General features: G+C 43.9%; 1 protein-coding gene across 3 annotated transcripts; it reads right to left on the bottom strand.

Annotated features, from left to right (window-relative positions):
- Positions 1-1,461: 1,461 nt before the first annotated feature.
- Positions 1,462-23,858, bottom strand: ENC1 (ectodermal-neural cortex 1). Of its 3 annotated transcripts, none has more exons than XM_040542022.1 (3): positions 23,718-23,858; positions 8,302-10,114; positions 1,462-4,638 (listed from the first exon to the last, which is right to left on the bottom strand). In XM_040542022.1, the coding sequence occupies exon 2, from the start codon at positions 10,100-10,102 to the stop codon at positions 8,333-8,335; it is 1,770 nt and encodes a 589-aa protein (XP_040397956.1). In that variant the 5' UTR covers positions 10,103-10,114; positions 23,718-23,858; the 3' UTR covers positions 1,462-4,638; positions 8,302-8,332. The 3 variants fall into 3 exon arrangements, with proteins under 3 accessions (XP_040397956.1, XP_040397957.1, XP_040397955.1); XM_040542023.1 differs by lacking the exon at positions 23,718-23,858 and adding an exon at positions 14,661-14,949; XM_040542021.1 differs by lacking the exon at positions 23,718-23,858 and adding an exon at positions 14,664-14,834.
- Between the last annotated feature and the right edge of the window lie 88 nt (positions 23,859-23,946).

The following is a 23,946-nucleotide window of genomic DNA, read 5'->3' as shown; positions in this document are numbered from 1 at the left end:
TGGATGTCCAGTGTGAGTCTTCTCCATTAGAACCAAGCAAAGGGAGTTTGAATCCACGGTGGTATGAAAGCTCCCCAGTAAGGACCCACACACCCTAAAATGACACCAGCGAATCAGGGCACATCAGCCTGTTCATGCCCAGGGCTCCTTAGCCCAGACCCTGGCAAAATGTAAATCCAAAAAATGCACAGTTTATTGTCCAGCAAAGAGCTTCCAATGAACACAGTAATCAATGTAACTTTTCCCTATTCCGTGAGATGGCTGATTTCTTCCAATACCCTTCGTATCTCAAGATTCCCTAAGGCAAGCATCCACTCCCCCAGCCAAGACTGATTTGTGGATACCTCAAACACAGGGAAAGTGAGCAGTGCCTAGGCCTTGTAAGCCACTTAATATTGTGATCCTGACTTTTTGGTGATGAAAAACACCCTGAAGAATTCTGTGACTTTCAAGGGGTAGCTACAGGAATTTTGATATAAATAAAATTAGAAGATTTCAGAAAAGTTAATTCCTGCAGAAAGCAATACTTCCTGCTACTTCTTTACCTTTCTCTACATATGCTGAATAAGCACTGCAAGTTTACTTTCAGGGCCAGAATCCAGGCCATACAGGCTGATGACAGCAACTGAAGCACCAGTGTCTTCCTTGCTCTGCGCTGTGGCCTGTGGAGGCCTCCTTTTCTTTTTCCTTCTTTAGGGCTGTAGAAGGAAAGGAACTGGAGAGCAGGTAGTGGGGGTAAAAAAAAAAAAAGAAAAGCAAGTAAGAAAGGTCTTGCCCCTTCGCACCAAAGCAATGTACTGGAGAAAAACCCTCTTCTAGGCAGGAAAGCAGGCCGGCACTTAGCAGACCTGAGGAACTGAACTTCCAGGGTATGTGCTGCTGTATAACGTTATTTTAGATCTGGATAAAGGTAAGGGACATCTTATGGCCAGAGAGGTGCCAAGCCAACATAGAAGATCAATAGCATAAATATATATATATATATAAAACATGTAAATGAGCTTAATAGATCAAAGACTTTGGCTCTGTGTATATATTATATATAACAACTGGAATGTTTTATACACAGCCAGCATTTTTTTTTTCCTGGCAAATAATTACGAAGGATTCGAGATCCTTAATGCTGCTTCCAAGTCATATCAAGCACTAGCTGAACCGTACAGCAAGCACCAGCAAACTTGCATTTCCTGTTCTTAAATGTTTTGAGGCTCTCAGAGGTTTAGCTGCTGAACTTTGAGATACAGATCATAGTAACAGCAGCAGAACAGAACAAAGGGAGGGGAAATGCAACTGAAGCAGAAGCTTAAACCAAAGCAGTAAACTGCATGTTGTTGACGTCCTTTTATTAAGAGGACATGAAAAGAACATTATAATGGATTCAAAACATTGGGGGATGGAGAGGAAGGGGGGGGGAAGGGGGAAGAGACAACACTTTAAACAAGTCATAGAATCATACTTCCATGGAGAGAAAATCTCAAATAATTTATTGACCTTCAGTTTCACATTGTGAAAAAAAAACAATATATATGCAAGTTTTACAAAACCTTAAGACATAGTAGCAAACAAAAAGACACAACATAGACATTTTACTTCTTCACTTGTACAGTTTTCTTTTAGTACATGAACCACATCTTCAATAGCCAGGAAAGGGAACATTATTGTGCTCTAATCACTCTTATTCAGACAGGTGTCAGACCTAGAGAAAAGGGGCTGCACAATTATACCAGAAGAGGAAGGCTGTCCTTTGTTACATGTTTCTACAGCAACCAGCCTGCAAAATAAGGGGAACCTTCTCGTCTTATGCCAAGGTTTTTGTGTGCACTCCGTTGTGAACTGCACTCGCTTCAAAGCGCGGGGTGTTCAGCAGGACGGGAACGGTCCAGCAGCCAGCCAGGATTCCCACACCAGTTCAGAGCAAGAGCCCAGCGTATTTATTCCCTGCAGAGCCAGAGGCCCACCCTGGCCCCAGCTTCCTTCAGCCTACACACAGGAATTAGTATCGAGGGCTTGAAAGCAGACCACAACTTTGGAAACAGCTGCAGAAAACTCATCCTGCTTTCGGAAGCTGCACGGTGCCGCGGAGCATTTGTGCTACAAGCTAAGCAGAGAGGTGCAGGGCAGCTCCACGTCCGTACTGTAATCAGTTTGACAGGGTAAAACAGGTCTTGAACCTGTACGCCCTTATTCAAGGAAAGGGGCCCTGGGGGACCTGGTTCTTCACTTCCTCGTACCTCATGTAGTCACTAGCACCCGGGGAGAGGACATGCAAAACACGGGATGTCTGATGTGATAGCTCACTTTGCACTCGCGGGAGCAACCCACAAGATGCGAGGCACCAGCAGTTCAAGCCTTCAGCAGGGCAACCTGTGCAAGCTAAGGGATACAGAGGGAAGATCTATCCTACTTAAGATGTTTTCCTATTGCTTGAAAGCCAGCTAGGAGAAAGGAACCAATGATGGGCAGAGGGAGGTTGTGGGTTTACACACTTTTTTATTCTATCATTTCAACAAATCAGTTTAACCAGAGGAACTATAACTGTTTGCATCTAGCTGGGCCTCACCCTTAAAAAAAAAAAAAAAAAAAGAAAAAAGCTGCTAATGCCTTTGCTAATTTATATTGTCTCAGTATTCACAGAACTCCAAGTACTCTATTTCTGAAATGTAAGGGTCTACTCCAAACACCAAGTCAAACTTAAGGCAGCACAGAGAAACTTCCAGTGACCAGTGTAACTACTTTCAGATGACAAAGCTTTCACAACTAGAGCTACATCACTGTCACACAGAGAAAGGCAAGCATCACCAATGTGACTATTTTTGTTTTGCATGCACGCATGCAGCTGTTTACTTATAACACAGCACACACCAACCATGTTACTGAATGTGCCAGTTAAGTTGGGCTCCAGAAACATTTAGAAAAAAACACGGTACAATACATGCTTCATAACAGAATCTGGCAAAGAAAGCACCTGTGAAAAACAAGCTTCTGAAGTCCAGAAGGAAAAGAGTAGGTTTGTGTCTATCTCAAGAGCAGACAGAAAAAAATATATTTAAAAGTAAAAGTTTAGTTTCTCAGGACTGTACCTGATGCTCCTGAGCAACCAAGTGTTTACATACATACCTGACTATGGAAAAGAAAAGGCAGAAGAGTCTGAGGCTTGTTTTTAAGACTAGGAGTTTTGAAATTCATTTTCTATCCCCATGGGAGTTTTGCTAAAGCACTTGGGTCTTTCACACCTGCCCACTCAGATGATCATCTGAAATCCAAGTTGATGAGGCAATCTGGTCAGTGCAAAATTGCTGCTCTTTTTTCCTTATTTTTTTTATTAAAAAAAAAAAAAAAAGACTTCATCACTAAGATATCTTGAGGTTTTTTGCTTTTATTCTTGAATCAGCCACACTCCACTTATTCAGGTTGATGTGGCTAATATTGAAAGTATCCCCTTTTCTAATCCAATAAATAAATAAATAACTTTGGACAACAACTTCACCTGGGCTTGGTATCCAGAAGCTATTCCACAGTATTTGCGTTGCAATCAGGTAGCTGCACAAAGAGAGAGCTGCAAGTGATTTTGGGTATTTCCAGATTAGAAACTGAAAGGCATGACCAGCAAACGGCATGTAGCAAGGACACCATCTACAAGACACACCACAAGCAACCTGGGGAGCTGGTGGCCTGAGAAAGTGACCTCCATGGCTTCTTCCTTTAGTATGGGTGTAATTTAAGGTCCTGCCTTGTAATCCTTCCATTTCCAACCAGGAAGCCACCCCTCCCTCCCTCCCTCCCACCTCCAACCATTACCCAGCAGTTTTCTTTCTTTGTGCAGCAGAGCAAGTCAGCGATCACAAAATGTGCAAAACATACGACAATTCACACAAGCCCTTACAACATGAAGACAATTGCAGGCATTGTTTCAGCATGCAAGCACAGAACAATAAATAACTATATCTACAACAAGTAACATAACAGGAATGGGACAGTCTGAATTACTTATAAATACAGGGAGGAAAGGGAACAATGAGCATTTGGGGGATGTCACTTTTGTTCGCCACTGTTGCAAGAACATTTCACCACTGTGTTCTTCCTTATCTAGTGGGAGGTTGCTCGCTGCATGTTGCAGCATGGGGTCCAGGAGATGCTGTAGGCGCTGCCCACAGACCAGCACACTCCAGTAAGCGGAGTTCTCCAGCCGTACCGCTGTCTCTTCACCCACAGCGGTATCGCACTGCTTCAGACCTGGCCCGCTTCCCCTGCAGCTGGAGCTGGCACTTCAAGCCGTCACAAAGGGAGGTGACAACCATTTCAAATTTCACATACAAACAGCAGAGTCCACGGAAATCAAGAGTTGTGTGCTGCACAGCTCAGAGAAGTCCTGTCTCTTTTGAAGGACTGAATAATAGTGGCATTAATCCACAATTACTAGCACAAGGACCAGATCATAGGTTCATTCATTCATACTTAAACCACGTGCTGAAGCACTGAAGACAGTTTTTTCCTCCCATTCCTTCATGTCTAGGTTAGGTAATTTACAAGGTGCAGATGATTTTCTTCAAATGCAAGAGACGCTGAACGATTCTTCTTCATTAAAACCATTTCTCCAGATCTGAGGTTCCAATTCTCTTCTCCAAATAATGGAGGCAACTAAAACCATGGGGACAAAGAGAGAGAGAGATTGAGAGGAGGCTTAAAAGGTTTTGCTGAGACAATGTACCATAAAGTTTTTGTTAGACGTCAAAGAAAATCTAAAAGCTAGGCTTAGGATACAATCCAGTTGATGGGCTTCCCCGCCCCCTGTCACCTTAGTGTTCGTGTGTAATAGTCAACTACTGATAAATAAACCAGCCATGACACAATTATTTAGGGTCAGATTCTGCCTTATTAGACCTACTTAGCAAACTATCCCACTGACCCCCAGAAAGGGGTCAGTTAATTTTTTGGCTATAAATCCAGTCATTGGAAAGCTAAATCAAACTGGCCTAATGCTGCTTCACACGATGGGCTCTGCGTCCTGCATACTTTAACATTTCCATGTTACCGCAGAATTAACACTTCAGTGTCCAGGGTCTGTGGATTTGTTTTAAGTGAAATAAGCTTGTGCATTTCTCTTCTACAGAAGCTCAGCTGCGCACAAAGCTTTTCTGTCACTGGGCCACAGCAAACCTGGCTGGAATAAAGCAGAAGGAGAGGTGAAGGTGTCTCACCCCAATGCCTCCTTTTTACCATGAAGAACTCTGAATTGAATTTATTCACTGTATAGAAAGGGTCATATTAATCCCCCTACTAAAAACATCTCTGCTATTCATTAGAGCAGAAATCTGCTTCATCTCTTTTCACACAGCAACGCACCACGCATCAATAATTCTATCCTGGAGTCTTTTATAAAAATTGATTGTTCAATGAAAAATTCAGCCTTTGGATGCTGAGATTGTGCTTTCCTTTTTCACTTTGAAGCCATATTAAAATGCCAGCTTCCAAACCATCATCAGCTCGTTAACAGTCATTTCTGACGGCACTGCTAGCATTTTCAGAGTCAAATCCTCCATCGCTACAATGCCAAGAAGCCCCAGTGAACTCACAGTTCCTTTCAACATACCAAATCTCTCAAGCTGTTATGTTTAAGGCACAAAAGGGAACACTTACAGGAAACATAGCAGCCTATGTAACAACCCCAAGAATCATGCCTTTTTGCAGTTTGGGGCTTGAAACAGGCTATCTTTATTACACCCAAAAAAAAAAAAAAGTCTCTGCATTTAGTGTTGATTAGTGCTTTCTAGACTTTCTTCAAGGTAGCGTGTCATTCTTCCCATTGAAGCACATACACAAACACTGAAGCTAAAACAACCTTTCCTGTTATGGGCTGAACTTTATATATTTATGTATATATATATATATATATATATAAAATGGTTCAGAAACAAAGAAAAAATATCCCCAACCTACTCAAAAGCCCCAAGTTTGAGGAAAGGGACAAAGCAGACTAAAGTCTTCCTAAAAGCTGTCAGACTGGGGCCACACAGCGCCATGAAAACAGAGGGTAATCAGAAGTAATTTCCTTTTTGTCCCTCCCACCCACTGACAAAGCAGCAGGAGTCAATGGAGGAAAAAAAAAAAAAAAACCTACTTGCTGGATGAGCACACAGAATTGGAGAGATTTCAGTCTGCAGTTGCATTCATTCAGTTATCTTGTGTGTAAGTGAAGCTAAAGTAATGGCTTTTAACAAGATATTGCAAAGCAAATGAAAGCTTTTTGCACCGCTATATTCTGAGGACGTGCTTTCAAAATAAAACACGCCATCTCATGCACTGTAAATGTTAGAACAATTAAGTCAGTCTCTGAAGAATAAGTCAATATTTTTCTTGGCACAGACGTGAGTCCAGGCATACAATACTACTGTTCTGATAACACTGAGAACTGCTGGAAGTGAGTAGTAGTAGGAATTGACCAAGGATGTTGTTCCCAGGTAGCGGGGAAGCCACTGCACAGAAATCAAGCCTTCTGCCTGCTCTCCGTCAAGCGGTGCGGTTAGCCCAGCACCTCGGATGTGGTGAGCCTCAATGGTTTGCCCTGCCTTCTCAAGACTAGGTCTGGGAAAAACAAAGGAGATAAAACAGCCCAATTTCACATGAGATTTCTGTGGTGACCTGCTGCTTCGCAGGCCTGTATTCTCTACTCAGAGCTCCCAGTCGGCTGAAAGACAACTGCAAGGCGAATCCTCAGTTTACCTGGAAGATTACAGAGTGAAAGGGACTTCACAGCCACCATTAAATTCCTGAGTGTATTCTTTTATCTACACTGCTTCAAAGACATTTGGGCTTGACATTTATTGCAAGAGTTGGGCAAATGTCTCCAGCTGCAAAACTTAACAGAAAAAAAAAAAAAACAACAACACACCACCATGGTCTGAACCCAGGGAGTCTCTAAACATGAGCTGTTCTTCCTAATTTCTGGAGAACCTATTTCATTTGCACCTCTAGGTAACTTAGATGCAAATGCAAAGCTCATGTAATTATTTCAGCTGCATTGATTTGTCTTGTACATTCTAACCAGCCTGCCTTCATAGTCCCATTGCACACAGTTCAAATCCAAAACCAAGTTACCACTCACAGGGCACACAGATTATTTAGGATTAAGAACGCCACTACGCTTCTTTGGTTGGCTGGTGGTAACTGCGATTCTGTCCTGAAGTCTCTCAGGGGGAGAAAAGCAATACAACAACACTAGCAGGAGTCTGCCAGATCTGTTGCAAAATACAGACTAACAGTTCTGGAAAATGTCAGTAACATATTTTATGTGATGCAACACTTGGAAGGATAAAAATTAGGAAAAGCGGGAAATGGTTGAAACAGGTAGCAGTCTAGCATGAAAAAAAAGTTTTGAAAGATGTTGGCAATATGTGTAGATACCCAGATTTATTTATTTATTTAATGAATATTTTCTCCCTTCCTCCTAAAAATCAGAAATTTACAAGAACCAAACAAGTGAGGCCAAATAGAGACTTAACTTGTGAGAAGACACAATGCTGAAGTTGCATCTGGTAAGAGCTTGGCCCATTATGTATAATTAAATTGTTTTGGAACAGCGTGTGCTATAGACTGGTAATTATTTCAGCCAGCAATATTAATTATATGTCTTCCTGACACTACATCTAGTCCAACATATATGTCCATAAATATTTTGAAAAATATGTACTTTAAAGTGTGTCAGTGGGCCAAATTCAACCTTAGTCCAGGCAGGTGCGACCTTGCTGTCTAGGTGAGATAGAAAACCAGGCCTGAAGTGCTCGTAAAACACCTTTCATGGATGTAAGTCAGCAAGTTTCCCCAAAGGGGAAAGCACGCTGCTTGCCTGGAAATGCAAGTGAATTCACTATCATGCTTCAGATCAGGATTTACAATCCCTGCTACTGGATATACAGCGACCTGACTTGTGCAGTCAGGAAAATAGCACGGAACCCTTGCTTAGCATGCATTTGGTATTTAAATGCAGAGCGGGATTCAGGGTTCAAAAGATTCTCTGCATTTCCCCACTAGCACAGCGTCTAGCAAAAATAACATTTTTCAACACCTAAATCATGCAGCAACAGGCTCCATAAAGAGCAGTGGATGCAGAGAATGTAGCAAACTACTTGCAGCACCTGGCTTTGTCACAGCCTCAGTGTCTGGCTTACAGCAGCCCATGAACGTATGTGCCTCATCGCTCCGGCTGCGCCCATGGATTGCATATACTCACCCTCCCCAGAGCTGCGGCTGAAAAGCTTTGTGAAAAACATTATTACTGTGGAATTTAAAGGTGCTGTTTCTTACCTGATAATTTCTAATTGCAACACACACACAATTATGAGGGGAGGTGCTTCCACGTGCTGACAAACGCCGTGGGAATTAGCGAATAGGGCACGGTTGTTATGCTGTTCCATACATCTAACGTGGGATCATAGCAGTCCAACGTTTTGCATCGCTGAATGCCGAAGTAGCCTCCAACAACGTACAGCTTGTTTCCAGATGCCACTGCATGGCAGCTCATTCGCTTGGCTGTCACATCTCCCACCTTAGTCCACTGGTACGTCTCGCTGTTGAATTTGTAAGCGGAGCATGCAGAGAATTCGGTATCTCCACCCATAATAAAAATCTGGTTACCCAGAACAGCTGCAGCTGTGTAGCGCCAGGGCTGGGGGCAGGTGGCTGGTACTGTCCATCTGTTTTCACACTGATCATAGCACTGAACTTTGGGCAGCTTGTCGTGGCTAACACTGGTACCTCCGAAAGCAAACAGCTTAAGCTTCGCACTGACTACAGCTGCGTTGCTCACTCCCTCTCGCAGCGGGGCAACCATGGTCCATTTGTTGGTGACGGGGTCATATTGTTCGACTTGCTTTAAGGATACTGAAGGGGAAGCTGGAAGGCAACCCGTTGCTGCGGTGTGTCCTCCTACGACATACAAGCAGTGCTTCAGCTCGGCAGAGCCATGCCCAAACCGAGCTACCAGCATGGGAGCAGCCTTCGACCACTCCTCATGAAGAGTGTCATACACCCACACATCTTTGGAGACTCCATTTTCTGATCCCCGTCCCCCAGTGATATACACTTTGCAGCCTATGGCACAAGCGCTGAACTCTTTCCGCGGACTCGGTATGTCAGCCTTCGGAATGATCTCCTTTGCCTTTTGGTCCACCAGGTACAGCTTGTCACACATAAAGGTTTGGCCACCCAAAAGAAAAAGCGAATGGCCAGTTTTACGGGGCCTGGCACACAGACTAGTGACTACTCCATCATTCTGCAAGATCTTTAACTTGCATCGTATCGACTCTTCTACTATCTCTTTGCTTTTCCTTTGCTTGGTGATAAGTTCTTCCATTGCCACATTCTCCATGAGGTATATGGCTGGCAAGAGGGCCAGCCTCACCGTCTGCAAGAGCTCGGGCAGATAGCAGTGACGCTTACTCAGGTCGTAGTTGACCCAGTTGATAGCTGATTCATATACCAGCCTTTCATCTTCTGTTTCTAATTCTTCACTGGAAAGGAGCTGCACTACCATGTCTTTGGGCAGCTGGAGGAAGTCTTCGCTTTTACTAATACTCTGGAAGTTGCTAAGGCACATCCTCCAAGAGAGTTCATAAAGCTTGGTGCACTGGTGAGCATCCGACAGCAGCAGCATGCCGAGACAGTTGGTGGGATGAAGGTTTTTCTCCAGAAACTCTGCACAAGCATCCCTAATGTCCTGGAACTCCAGCATGTCGCCGGCCTCCAGCAGCGACTCCGCGTTCTCCTCGTTGATGATAACCCTGGAGGAATACGCATAGTCCAGAAGCAGCTCCAGGACTTCTGGATGAATGGAGTTATGGAAGTTGACTTCACTGTCCTGGCTCTCTTTCAGCCCCCCACTGAACATTGCTTCAAAATAGCGGCTGCAAGCAGCCAGAACGGCTCTGTGGCAGGGGAATGACCTGTTTCCAGCATGGAGAAGTACATCTGTAAAGAGACGCTGTTGACGCAGAAGGTTCAGGTGAGTAAGGACACTATCAGCATAGGATGACTTGTGGAATAAGTATATGTTTATGGAGCCAGTACTGGCCCTAGATTTGCGATTTTCATGCATGCTGACTGACATTTTCTTCTACACCTACAAACAAACAAACAAAAAAATTAATACGATTAATGAGACAAATAATTTCATTGTTCAAAATCAAAAAGCTTATCTATTATTTACTATAAGATGGGAAAAAGCCCTAATTTATAGATGAGTGGTCAGAGAATTGCATCTACCTTTGGCATGTGTTTATTTTTTCGTTAGATGAGTTTCATAAATGACATACTCCAAATTTGTTGCCCAAGAGCAGGTTTATCTTGGGAAACCTGATCTCCAACTTTCATAGCAATATAGTGTAAGCATGTAAGTCAGAGGAGAAAGAAAAGGAACCAGGACTGATTTTCTCACCCTTCCCCAGCCGAGACCAGCTGATTCATTACATATGTACACATGCACATGCTTGAAACATTCTCCTGTACTGAATCATAGCAGGAAGAGCTACCAGACAGAACACCTAAGGAACGTCAAAAGCTGCATGGGGAACAAAAAAAAATACTAATCCCATTAGGAAGCTTCGCTTTAGTATAATGATTCCATATGCAACAGCAGAGAATGAAAAAGGGTAACCTTAAAAGGAAAACCTAGCAAGGATCATAGGTTTAAACTTGCAAAACCCTTAGAAAAATATATTATGATTGTATTTCAGAGATTACATCTTGAACTCCGACAGCAGCTGCCTGCTGTAATGATACAGCATTTATGTGGCCAGAGTCAGCAAAAAGACGTGTTTTCACTGCCAGCTGAAGCCACTGAGGCATCGCCGTGATGGAGCTACTTTAAGAGTCGGGTACTCAGAGCACAAGCCATTGACAGCTGCTGGTTACTTTTGAGGTGTGGAGGAGACATAAAACACAAGGCATACCCCATACTGTTCTACTCCTCACAAACACAATGCTGTTCAGTCTCTCTCTGGAGATGAGTATTCCTGTTATCTGCCATGATATGTAGGCTTACGTGTGATTAAAGGAGCAAGATTCCAGATTTAATTAAGAGTTGAGCCAAAACAGAGTGGAGTACATGGAAACTGAGGAATACTGGCAACCATAAAAAGACAATGGCCAAAAAGCCACAGTGCAAGTAAGAGATGAAGCATATGGAGCCCAGTGCAAGCTATGGCTGTGATTGCGACTGTAATCGTCTCACTTCTCTCTGCAGAGGAAGCTTGGAGAAAGAAGAAAACCAGACGTCCCTTATAACTATGATATTCTCATGCTCAGAGTCCCTTTTACTGCACTTTCAAATAAGGAATGGGGCGAGAGCCTACCTGGGAAGCTCCCAGTGCTCAAAGTCAGAGCATGACCCGGGGCTGCCTGTGGAGGTGTTTAACGTGGATGCACTTCCCTCTCTCACAGACTCAAACATTTTCATATTCCTGAGGATGTTTAAGCAGTACAGTACTGTACAACTCTATTCCTGCATTTCACACTTAAAGATGACACAAGAGGTTGAAAACCCTCAAAAAACTTTACTAAATACATCTGTTTTTCTAGGTTCAGATGACCAGAACCTTCAACAAAATCAACAGCATAGATGATTCATTTGGCCAACAGACTCCATTTCAGAATATCCCATTCGTGCATATGGAATATACACACACTCTTTAACAAATGCAGAGTAGATGCAGCATAGTCAGCACCATCCTCCTCCCTAAATAATATACAGAATAATCAATTTGTCAGATACAACAGCAAGTTTTTGATATACCTTTCACTTCAGTCACAGGGAAAAAAATAAACCACCCTCAAGCCAACACCAATTAAGAAACAAAGAGACCTTACTGCAAAACTACCATAACCCATTTCCTTTAATCCGCAAAACAACTTCCCTGGTGCAGTTTAACTGGGATTGAAAAGAGCAAGCAATACAGCTCAGTAAACAGTACTCAATCCAAACTCCTCCAAAACTGCAAGGAACACTTCCCATCAGAGCCACAAGGCAGAGTATCTGGCTCACTCTACCATGCAAAAGTTTGGAAAGGTGTTTTAAAACAATGTTCCCTAGACCAGCCTATGCAATGCATTAACACTCAGCACAGAACAACTTAGGGAGGATGGCACATCCTCACAGCACAAATCCTTTTACAAGAAAAATGAAATCATCTTTAATGCAATTGTATTAACTGGCAGAGAGTCTGGCAAATAAAGACTGAGATGCCATTCAAGGATCCTGAACACTAATCTTGGGCTAAAATTACTCACTTAATCTATAGCCAAAAAGATTACACTGACCATACACTCTCAGGTTGAAACCTGCTGGAACTGAAGGATTACAGAAAGGGTCATGGCTCAAAACATTAGCACACAAACCGTGGGGAGACACAGATGGGAAGGGGAACCCTTCACCAGCAAAGAATCCCCTGCAAGTTTTTAGAACTTCCACAGACTTTACCTTTTTAAATGCCATTACCGTGCAATGCACAGCATTTCCTAGATCTCTGCAGCTTGGCTTTCCTCACACTGAGGAACTAATCCTGCAAGGTCTCCTTTGCCAGGGAGCAGAATGGGAGCTAAACACCCACTGATCAGAGACAACAGAGTTGCCGGGATCTGAAGACTGAAGATGCTCACTGCCCCCTTCCTCTCTCTCCCAGTTAAGTGATTGTGTAGACACCACAGCCTAAGCGTGCCACGATCTCTACAGCATGCCAGGAAACACGATTCTCCTCCTGTACCCCTATATGCTGGAGGAACTCAGAGTACACTGAAAACTTTCTTATTCCATGCACACAGGGTTCAGAAACAGGGCTAGTAAAGTTCACGTCAAAGGCTGCAAACCCAGGCGTTCAGGTCTTCCATGGGGCTCTGCACTCCTGCAAGCACCACTTGTGAAGGATCGCTCAGAATGAGCCCACAACCACAACAAAATAGATGCAAACTTAAAAAACCCACCCTGCAGCTAAGCACACGTTGGAGGCTAGTGAGCTACAGACCGTATGCAGAGGGGAGGAACAGATCACTGCACGTTTCCCAAGCCCACCCACAGCCACAGTAACAAACCCTACTGTTAAAAAATAGCGAATACGCTCTCAAACTGCTCCTGAGGAAGGCATTCAGCATTTCACCCCACTAAAACAGAAGACTGTGTCTTTCAGCGAGCGATGTCAAGTCTTATGAACCACTTGCCCATTTCACATACCCTGGTCTTTAACTGTGCCAGTAACTTCACTTTTATCATCACAATGTCATCTATTGAGAAGAATTCAAAGTATGCCAATTCACATTTAAGATAAGCTAACATATTTCCCCAAACAGAACAAAGATACATATCTATACGCATCTCTTTCCTCCGCTGTGGTTGCCGAGATTAGCTCACACATGGACTAGTCAAACACCCTTAAAGGCAACTATCACCATTTACTAACGAGCAGTGTTTCTGTAAGCATCCTTCAGCAGGTTCTAACAATTAGCTGGGTCCAGAATCTCACTAGAATATTAAACGGCATAAATGACATCTCTGATTTCTCTATTTGCTGCTGGAAATTATGCAAGCCTCAAATTCTTCAGCGGAGGTAATTTACAGTCAGTGAGCAAATGTTCATCTTGAATAAAATGAGTCAACTCCCTTCAGGCAACTTTTCCTTAGAAATAATAATATTTGTATGTAAAAGACAAGAAGTGGTCAGCAAATTACAGATATAGATTTTATCTAGGAACAGAGGTTCAACCAAGACTTTGATTTATAATTACACTTCAACAGGCTACTTGTCACAGCAGCCCAGTAGTAAACACTACTTCAAGGCTAAACAACAGACTCCCTGCCCTACTTCTTTGGAGCTCTGCAGCATGCAGGTCTCTGCCTAAATCAAGTGTGAAAATAGGTATTTTCAAATTACTGACACAGCCACGGTGCAGAGCCATTTTACTACGACCCTGTAATTACTTGGGGCTGGTTGAATTTTGTGCAGGATCAGTGAAACGGCTGGAGGGGAGGCAGTCTGCTGTACGTCCCATTGATTTAACCGGTCCTGCTTTCAGCCGCTAACCCCGCAGCGCTGCCACCAGCCCCGCAGATCCGAACCCTGATCCTGCCCCAGCTCCTCCAGGAGGACCTCGGCGGCTTCCTGGGACCTGCGGCGAGGCGGAAAGCGGAGCACGCTGCTCCTGCAAGGAATGCAGCGCTGCTCACCGCACGCAGACAAAGAAACCCGGCTCTGGATTCCCCGCAGCTCACCCGGTCGCGATGCCCAAGCGACTCCCCCTCTGAAACCAAAACTTCAGGTTTCCTCCCGAGACACAGCGCGAGGAGCCCGGCCGCCTTGCGCTGTCCTTTACCGAGCCACCACCACGTGCAAAACTTTCTGCTCGGGGGCAGGCGGAGCCGCTCCGCAGCCAGCCCCGCGGCTCACGGTCCTTCCCCACCGCCGCCAGGGGGTGCCGCGACCCCCGGCAGGGCTCCCCGGGGACGGCGGGGTCCCCCGGTGACCGACACCGGCCCATCACCGGCATCCCGGGGACGGGCCGTGCCCGGGGCGCAGCGCGCCCGCGGAGCCCCCTACCCCAATCCCCCCGTCCCGGAGCGGTGCGGAGCCCTCCCGCCTCCCTTCCGCGGCCGCGCAACAGGTCGCCGGGCACCGACTTACAGCGGCGGCGGCGGCTCCGCGGCGTCCCCTGTGCCTCCGCGGCCGGCGCAGCGCCGCGCATGGGAGGGCAGCGGGGCGCGGAGGGGCGGCCGGGCAGGCTGCGCTGCCGGGCGGAGGTGGTGCCGCCGGAGGGAGGCGGGCCGAGGAGGGAAGGAGGGGAGAAGGACGGGAAGGAGAAGGAGGAAAAAGAAGAAAGGGGCGGCCGCTGCTGCTGCTGCTGCTTCTGCTGCTGCTGCTGCTGGCACCGCCGGGCCGCAGCTCTGCCCCGGCGGCGGAGCGGGGAAGGGGTATATGGGCGGGGGGCGGGCGGACAGCGCATGCAAAGCGGCTGGGTGACACCCGGGGGAGGGACGTGGGGAAAGCGGGCGGCAGCACCACCGCCAGCACCGCCAGCACCAGCACCAACACCAGCAGCAGCAGCGCCGCTGTCACGTAAGCCCGCATCCCGCATGGGGCGGCGGGGAAAGGCGCGGGGCTCCCGCGGGAGCGCTCCGCTCGGCAGACGGGGAAGATAACCGGGCGGGGTGTGGGACCAGAAGCCGGGCTCCCGATGTGCGCGGAGCCCCGCGGAGGATGCGCGGAGCCCCGCGCCGAAGGGTCCCGAGGGCTGCGAGCGCCGCGCTGCCCCTCGCCCCGCCGGGCGCTGCCCCGCGCCGCCTGCAAGCTGGAGCCTGGCTCTAATTATTTGCCAATTAACCAAGTATGAGAAAAAAGGCTCTTGTGCAAAAAGGCCGATTTCGGAAATAAACATCTTCTAGCGGTGTTTACACAGTGGTATTGTGCAGCTCTCAACAACAACAAGATTAAAAATGCAGGACACCCTTCTACACATTGTGCACAATGCTGATTTACCATTTGCTAACACAATTTACAGCAACAGCATTAGTCTAAAGAGCCTTCAAGATAAGCGCAGTTATTTGCGCCCACCAGCAGGAAACTCCTAGCTGTATGTAACAGTTCGGAGAATTCATTTGTTCCTCATAAAGAAATGTCACCTACGTCTCTCCTGTTGGAAAGAAGCCCTGTAAGCAATTCACCAACTTGCAGGGGGTTACTTGTATTCCTGCTGCTGGACTCCAAAGACTGCAGATAAGCACGCACTCAGCGTATAGCAGGACACATATGAAATTCCAGAGTGCCAGGGGACGTACGCAAGCACAGAGAGCATGGCTAAGCAGAGAGCAGAAGAAAGAGTAATTTGTTTCATAGGCTATTTCTTTTTACAGTACTCTTTGATTATGACATGAAGAATTGGAGATTGCAAGGTCTGAAAATGTTGCATATCACTATGTAATAAAGTGTATTTCAAAGCTATCTAGGTGTGAGAAGCTCTTGGAAATTGTAAATGACCCTACACAAGGGGTATTCATGGACTCTGTGCTCACTTGAGTCAAGCAGGTCCAGTGGATTTTGAATTAGTCTGTGAATGTTTGACCTTTCTTGCACCACGGATTGTCCATATCACGAGTCTGGGTTCTTCCTTTTATCATAACATTTCCCATAAAATATTTTGATCCTGTTTTCTCCCAGTTTTCCCCAGCAAAGCCTGCAGAGATTCCACCCAAATCCTGCCCTAGTAGTGCTAATTCCACTATGGTGAATTCTCCATAGTCTGGTATCAGAAAGTCAGATTTTATCATCCAATACAACTAAAAAACAAGGGATGCATCACTTCCTGCAGTGTCAGATCTGTTCTCCTCCCTTCAAACAGGCACATGATCACCATGAGTGAAAAACAGAAATGGCAATGTTACTGATCTATTGCTCAGCGATAACTTCTGTGCCATAGGACTGATTTTGCTCATCGTGATGAGGAACGGTCAGTGAAAAATGAAGTCTGTAGAGAGGACAACGTACAAGGCTTACACAGCTGCTCACAGCTCACATATTTGAGCAATACTCTGGGTAACTAGAATGAGCTAGTAATCCTGTAATGGAGGGACCAGATGAAGTACTGGTCTTCCTTGTCCTCCATAAAACAAGGAACCTGTTGAAGTTAATCAGGGCAGAATAACTGGATGAGGCAAGACATCATCTGTTGGGGAAACAGCTACACGGCCAGACAGCCCCTTCTGCATGCATGTAAGTCAGCACACATGCACTGTGCGAAACAGGGCTGCTGGTGGTAGCAGAAAGAGGAGGAGAACAAAAAGTAACCCTGTAGTCCTCTGCCAGTTCCACACCTGAAAGGCTTACAGACCACAACAGTGGTTCTCCTGAATGTCTTTCCATGAGCTCCTTTTCATACCAGGTGACAAAGAGCATCCGTACCACCTCTGCTCCTCCCTGCACAGGGGTTAACACCAGTCAGCTCTGGTTGTAAATGCAGCTTAAAGCACATTTATAACAAGAATGCTTGCCTGGTTAGCATGGGAGAAATGCTCAACAAATTAACCAGGTCCAAAGCAAATCTTTGGCCCAGTTTAAATTGGTCTAAGTCAGGTCACATTTAAACATGGTTCCGGTTGAGCCAGTTTGTAGATGGGCCAATCTGTATTTTGACACCGCTGAAAACAACGTTGGCCTAGCCTATCCCAGGACATAGTTTAACATGCCCACTGGACTAGTTTAAACATGTTTCTCCCAGTATTTGTATGCCACGATCTTTGAAGTGTTGCTAAATATCATGATTTTATCACAAATCACAATATAATTGGCATTTTTCTCAAAGCCTCAGCTTCTAGAGTCATGTGAAATTGATAATCTCTTAGGGTTTGCATTTATTTATTTATTTGTTTTAATAAAAAAGATTTAACAATGACTATGTGGAGTGGAAGTGTGGCCTTCAGAAACAGAAGGCGTACAAAACCCCAAATATTTTCTGTTTTAATCTCTGGAATTTTAAGTGCCATGTTTGACTCCAAAACAATTGGGGTAGCAAAAATTTCTTTGTTCAGCTCAAATCCAGCTTGCTATGCTTAGAAGCACTGCTGGTTTAACTAAATGAGTTTCACCTCACACTTTATTTAAATTGGCTTGGCTTCTGTGTTGAGACAAGTTCTTGGATTCTTGAATGTATAGCAAACTTTATAATATGGCTTTATTGACACTTAAAAGTTTTGCAGGCATGCCTTTGTAGCTAAAACATCTTCCAGACTACCCTAGCCACACCAGCAAGGGTTCTAATGCAGACAGAGCTCTACCAGCAAAATAATACATTTACCAGTGCAGGCTATTACATTCAGGAGATCGAAATTTTTGTTTTGTTTTGTTAGTATCAGCTGCATCTACACTAGCAGGGTTTGCCAGTACAGCTATCTTGGCAACCCTTTTAAATGCAAACAAGCCGTATGTGCCCACAGCACAGACTGAGATCTCATTTTTAATGCTATTAAACAGCTGTGTCTTGGGCTTTTGCCTTGTTAGACTCTTTTAACCACATTATTTTGTTCAACTGCTAAATAAACAGCATGGGGTTAAATGTATTAGTGTAATTTATCTTCATTCCTTCCTAATTTACACTTCGAATGAATTAATTAGAATGATCTAATTAACACTGTACAATAGCAGTACCAGTGCCAGAGATCTCTCAGGGGGATGTGGCCAGGAACACCCCTCAGTGACCCACACCTGCTTTTCTTATCATTTGTCTTTGATGAGCTTCTCCAGCCTGGCCTGGAAACAGAGGTTTGGTTGATACAGCCCAATGTGGCATTGTGCTTGCTTAGTCCCAGAGACTATCTGAAGTGTCTGACGTGAGGTCAACATCCAACAACTCTTAGCAGCAATTATGCCAGCTTTTCCATTTGTTTTGAGGGGAGAAATCCTTCTTTGCCTTGTTCTCCTCACCTCTCTGTATGCTGCTTTTTTCTAAAGGAGTACATTCAGACCATCCCTTAGATGTCATTCCTGCATGGCATGGCAGCTCAGCGTGAAAAGAAAACATCTACTGCTGTCTAGAAACTAGCACTGCTAAGGGGCAAATTTTTGTGTATATGACATGTAACTGCTACTCTCCAAAACAATTATACTGCCTCAGTGTGACAAATGGTTGTAAGGTGTGAGTCCCTTCTCTCTTGGAAAGAATATGAAGACCAGAACATTTGTAGACAGTGAGCTATGGCATTATATAATGTATAAGAGAGAGGACATGTCAGGTCTTGGTTTCCATTTAAAAGTAAGTATGTTTTGCACAAAATGTTTTCAAAAAGGGTCATTGTGACTTTCAAATAATGTTATAGATGTGGATAATGTGTGGACTGGGTGAAAACTAGAAAGATTTTTAAGATTTCTTAATCCTTAGCAGAAACCCTGGGAAAAGCCTTACTGTTGCAGCTAGTCCAGAATTCACAACTCTGTGCTATTCGTACTGTGCAACGTACTGTGCAGTACGTATATACAGAAAATCACTATTGAGAGAAAATATGTCTTAGGTTATGAGGAAAAGCCTTCCAGTTCAGCTTTTTGTAAAGTCCCTTTATGCATCTGATAATTTTCCAGTTCTTATTGCTCTCTAGGTACCCCCAAAAGAGTCTCTGCTACCTAACTTTTATATTTTGTCTACTCCGTATTGCCTGGGCTCTCTCTTAGCAAGAAAAATCACTCTTGGTCAGTGAAGACAACAGTGATAATGACACACTTTTGACCGAGTTGGATTAGCAAGGGGTCCCAATTATTTCTGGTATGCAAGCTACTTCCCACAGACATGTGGCCAAGAGCAGGACTGGGAGTACCGCTGCAAAGAGAGGTTGATGCCACTTCTGTCACCACGTGTGACATTCAGCGTCATCACTGTCACATTCAGCAAAAGTCTTAGCATCTTATCCATACATTCATGAGATTTCTGTGCAGATCCTTGCTGCCTATTCCCCCCTCTGCACAGTGAATCCACATGGGTAGTTCCTCGCTTCTTTTCAGGAGCTATCTCCGGTCTCAGTGCAGACTCCAGGCTTGCAGCAGCCTCCCTCTGCTTCTCTCTTCCTAAGTAGCAGTGGCCCCCAGTGGTGACAGCTACGCCGGCTTCCCATTTCTGGTTATTCCAGTCTGTACTGAACAGCCTCCATGCTCTAACAGGAACGTGGCCTAAGGACTAGCGAGTTCCCCACATCTTCCAGTTCTGCTGGGACTATGGGCCAGTTCCTTCGCATCCCTTCCAACCCCTACACGCCTTAACTTGGAAACAACCAGTGCTGATCAGTCTCTGAGAATGTGGCTGTTTCTTACATTATCCATTAAAATGTTTAGGCTTTTAGAAGGTGATTCAAACAGAGAACAGTGTGTCATCTAGGGAAACCCCTAAACGATTGAGTATTTTGCTTGTTTTCACCTTTTACACTAGCATTGAAAGCAGGAAGACAACAATGTATTCATGCAAATGAATACATTTGGCTTTGTAAGGACAGCAATACACATCTAAGCAGCTATGCTTACATTCCTAAGTAGCAGTACACATTGAAATACAAGGTATTTAAGGTCTTTTAATACTTGAGGACCATTTAAGGTCTTTTATTCAAGGTATGTAAGGATAAGGACTTTTGACTTAATACGGAAATACATATATTTTTGGTGCTGCAACTTTTAGTCACTGAAGTTTGAAAACACAGACATCTGTGCATCCAAAAATTTACATTTTAGCTTGGGGACTTGTTACACTGTTCCCTTCACTTACATACTATTTTGCCTGAAAATTAGAAGGGAACTCTCTCTTGAACTGTTCAGGCCTGCTGAACTGTCGAGCCAGATACTGACAGACAGCACCAAAACAAACAAACAAACAAAAACAGATAATGCATAGAAGCCGAATGCTTTCTGTCACAAATTTAGGAGAGAGTTTCAGCCTTTGTCAGGTAGGTAAGAGAAAGCATGAGAGAAGAAAACTTCCTCCTTCTTCTCTTTCTCAGTCCCTAAGTGACATTAAGCTAATCTGTCCTTATGGATATGTAAGTAGATCAGAACTTTGGGTAGAAGCTCAGGCTGCTCAACCTATGTATCAATGGTGCTAGCATCCACTGTACCAAATCAAAGTGAAGGCCAACACGCGTTTTTTTTTTTTCACAGAATCACAGAATGGTTGAGGTTGGAAGGGACCTCTGGAGGCCATATGGTCCAACCCCCATGATCATGCAGGGACACCCATAACACGTTGCCCAGAACCATGTCCAAGGGGCTTTTGGAGATCACCAAGGATGGAGGAGACTTCACAAACACTCTGGGCAACCCCTGCTAGTGTTCAGTCACCCACACAGTAAAAAAGTGCTTCCTGATATTCAGGAGAAAACTCTTGTGACCGTTGCCTCTTGTTCTGTCACTGGGCAGCACTGAAAAGAGCCTGGCTCCATCCTCTTTGCACCCTCCCTTCAGGTATTTATAGACATGGATAAGATACCCCCTGAGCTTCCTCTTCTCCAGGCTGAACAGTCCCAGCTCTCTCAGCCTCTCCTCATGGGAGAGGTGCTCCAGTTCCTTCATCATTTCCATGGCCTTTCCTTGGGCTCTGTACAGTATGCCCATGTCTCTCTTCTACTGGGGGGCCCAGAGCTGGACACAGCACACCAGGTGTGGCCTCACCAGTGCTGAGTAGAGGGAAAGGATCACTTCCCTCAGCCTGCTGGCAACATTTTGCTTAATGCAGCCCAGGACACCATTAGCCTTCTTTGCAGCACGTGCTGGCTCACGTAACTGCTGGCTCATGTCTTGTAGTCATGTTTTCCATTATCATATACATACATCTTAAAGCACTAGTTTCCAAACTACAGGCTGTGAGGTCATGGGAAGTGGTCCACAGAACCATAGTAAAATGTAAAGTTTATACTGTTTCCTATTCAAAAAGGTTGATGATAAGAATACACAAGAAATTTGGAAGCTCAACGCGGTTTGTCGGGGACCACTGCTTTAAAGAGACAGAGAGTACAGAATTTCCTGATTTTTATGAGTTTAGGACAGATCCAGACAAGTATTTTAAAGCAAGCTTGTTTGTGTAAGTATGGCTTTATTAATTTTCCTGCTGAACAATTCACCACAAACATCTGGAACAGCCTTATTAGTAGTTTTGAGGCCGCATTAATTCTGGATGTTCTTAAATAGCATTTTTTACTTAAGAACACTTAAGAAAGGAACACTTTTGAAGGCTCTTGGCAGAACATGAGAAGGTTAAAATAATCTGTTACCTAGTCTTATTCTGTGAAGCTTGATGATTGTGAGGACTAAGTAATCTGATTCCATACATTTTAACAGGATGAAATGTGTCCTATTGAGCTGGTATTTCTGTGGTTTAGATCAAACTTTTGAACATGTTGCCTACAGCAGGGGTTGTTTCCCAGGCATTCTTATATGCACAAGTAGCCTCAGTATCCTCATCAGCCTATGTCTGTTTAATGAGAAGGACTTAAAAGGACACATTTACTTGTTTTAAAAGACTTGTTTATGTACTCTCTCAAAGCATTTATATGAGACTTTATTGTTCTTGTGTACAAAGGAAACCAGTGAATTGTATGCTGCCACAGAGCCCATGTATTATACAAACACTTATAGGTTCTTTGCGAGGTTTAAATCCTTCATGGTGCTGGTTTGTTTTTTTTTTTAAGCAAGCCTTTGTAGAAGATGAATTTCCTGTTGGCGCAATGCAATGGTGGTACATTTAGATTTGCAGCAAAACCTTTTTTAAAAAAGGGAAAACTTAAGAGTGAAGAAAAACCTGCATCGTAATAGGCAAAACCTTGAAAGTTCCATGTTCAACAGTGAGGGGAAAACCTGGTTTCTTAGCTGACTTGTTTTCCAAAAAGGCCTATTACCTCTCCACTCTAAATATTAATTTGGATGATTTAGTTAAGCCTGAAACAATTCGGAGGGCTTAAACTTGGAAGGATGCTTAGTGTGGGCAAAGCTTCAAAACTTTCTTAATACAATGCGGCGTTTACTCTGGTTATTGATTTGCATCTTCAAAGCTCTGCTTTATTTTAGGCTAATGGAGTTTAATTAGAGATCTGATTGCTGCTGAAAGTAGTAAAAATGAAACTGTTGGTGCTTTATTTGAGCTAAACATTTTCTGGCATTTTTCCCAACCTCCAGGACATGTCTGAACATGTTTCTATTTTCCTACCTGAAGAAGGAACACTTGGCATGTCAACATATGTATATTTTGGCTTTAAGAAAAGACAGTAGTTTGGAAATACAAAAGACAGCTTCTGCCTTTTGTAATAGGTCGTGCGTTAATATGTAAAAGAGGTAATACATTAAATTACGAAGAATTTGAAGTGCATAGTTGCAAGATAGCTAACTGATCACTTGGGCTTTCTTAAAGAATGTATTTAAGGTTTTAGTTAACAGGCAATTTCCTCTTCAGAATTTACTTTCCTCTGTATGTAAACTTGGAATTTTGCTCACATAGACTAACAAAGCCTGGTGATTTACCACATCCAAATAATTGATTGGAAGAAACATTGGGGTCTCTTTAAAGGATTAATGCAAACTCAGCTGTGGAAGCAATTTTATCCTGGCTATAAGATTAGAATATGCCTACTAGTACATTTTCTAGATGGCTTTTAAATTCATTGCTTAATGCAATAAACTGCACATATCGTAATAGATATTATAGAATAGGATAGAAAAATACTTGAAAAGCTTTGTCATATCATAACAAACAGAAGGAGGCAGGGGAAAACAGCTTTAAGACAGTGTTCCTCACATAGCAGTTGTCAAGCACCCATAAATGGATTTTGTAGTTCAAAAGTATTGGTTCAAAGTATCTAACCAGACGTCTCTAAGTGTCCAATAGGTTGTATAAAATGTCAGTATACCTACAATGGTATGCACAAAGCCCAGCCAGAACTTGTGTTTGTACATGTGTAGTGTTTGTACATGTGTAGTCTCATTTTCTCTGCTAGAAGCATAAAAATGAAAATTATGTAAGTATCTTAGATTATCAGTTTTATGAAAATTCATCAGATTTGGAAATCTGGCTTCAAAATTTCTCAAGCAAATTTTAGATATTCGTTGTTCATATGAAGATTGGACATATGTAAAAACCTCAATAACTGCTAACACGACTGCCAGATTTTCATGCAAATGAAAGCTTCGTGAATATGCAAACAGAGTCCTAAAATTTGCCTGGAGGATTACCTGAGCTCCTATGACTAAGATACTTCGGACACACCTTCTGTTTTTCTTCCACTCAAGTACACTTCAAACAGCTTTCTTTCTGCTGGGGTCACTGAGATTCCAGTATGCTAAATGAGGAGAAACCGTTGAGGTATAAAATATCTGAAAAAAATCATAAGTAATTTGAAGAGACATCATTGATTTTCCCAGATCACAATCTGACCAAAAGGAAAGAAAGAAAAGACTCTAA

Source organism: Cygnus olor, chromosome Z, assembly GCF_009769625.2.
Source record: "Cygnus olor isolate bCygOlo1 chromosome Z, bCygOlo1.pri.v2, whole genome shotgun sequence".
NCBI classification, from domain to species: domain Eukaryota; kingdom Metazoa; phylum Chordata; class Aves; order Anseriformes; family Anatidae; genus Cygnus; species Cygnus olor.
This window is presented reverse-complemented; position numbering and strand designations above follow the sequence as displayed.

Excerpts from the sequence above, each read along its gene's own strand:
- ENC1 (XM_040542022.1), bottom strand. The coding sequence starts at position 10,102 with ATGTCAGTCAGCATGCATGAAAATCGCAAATCTAGGGCCAGTACTGGC.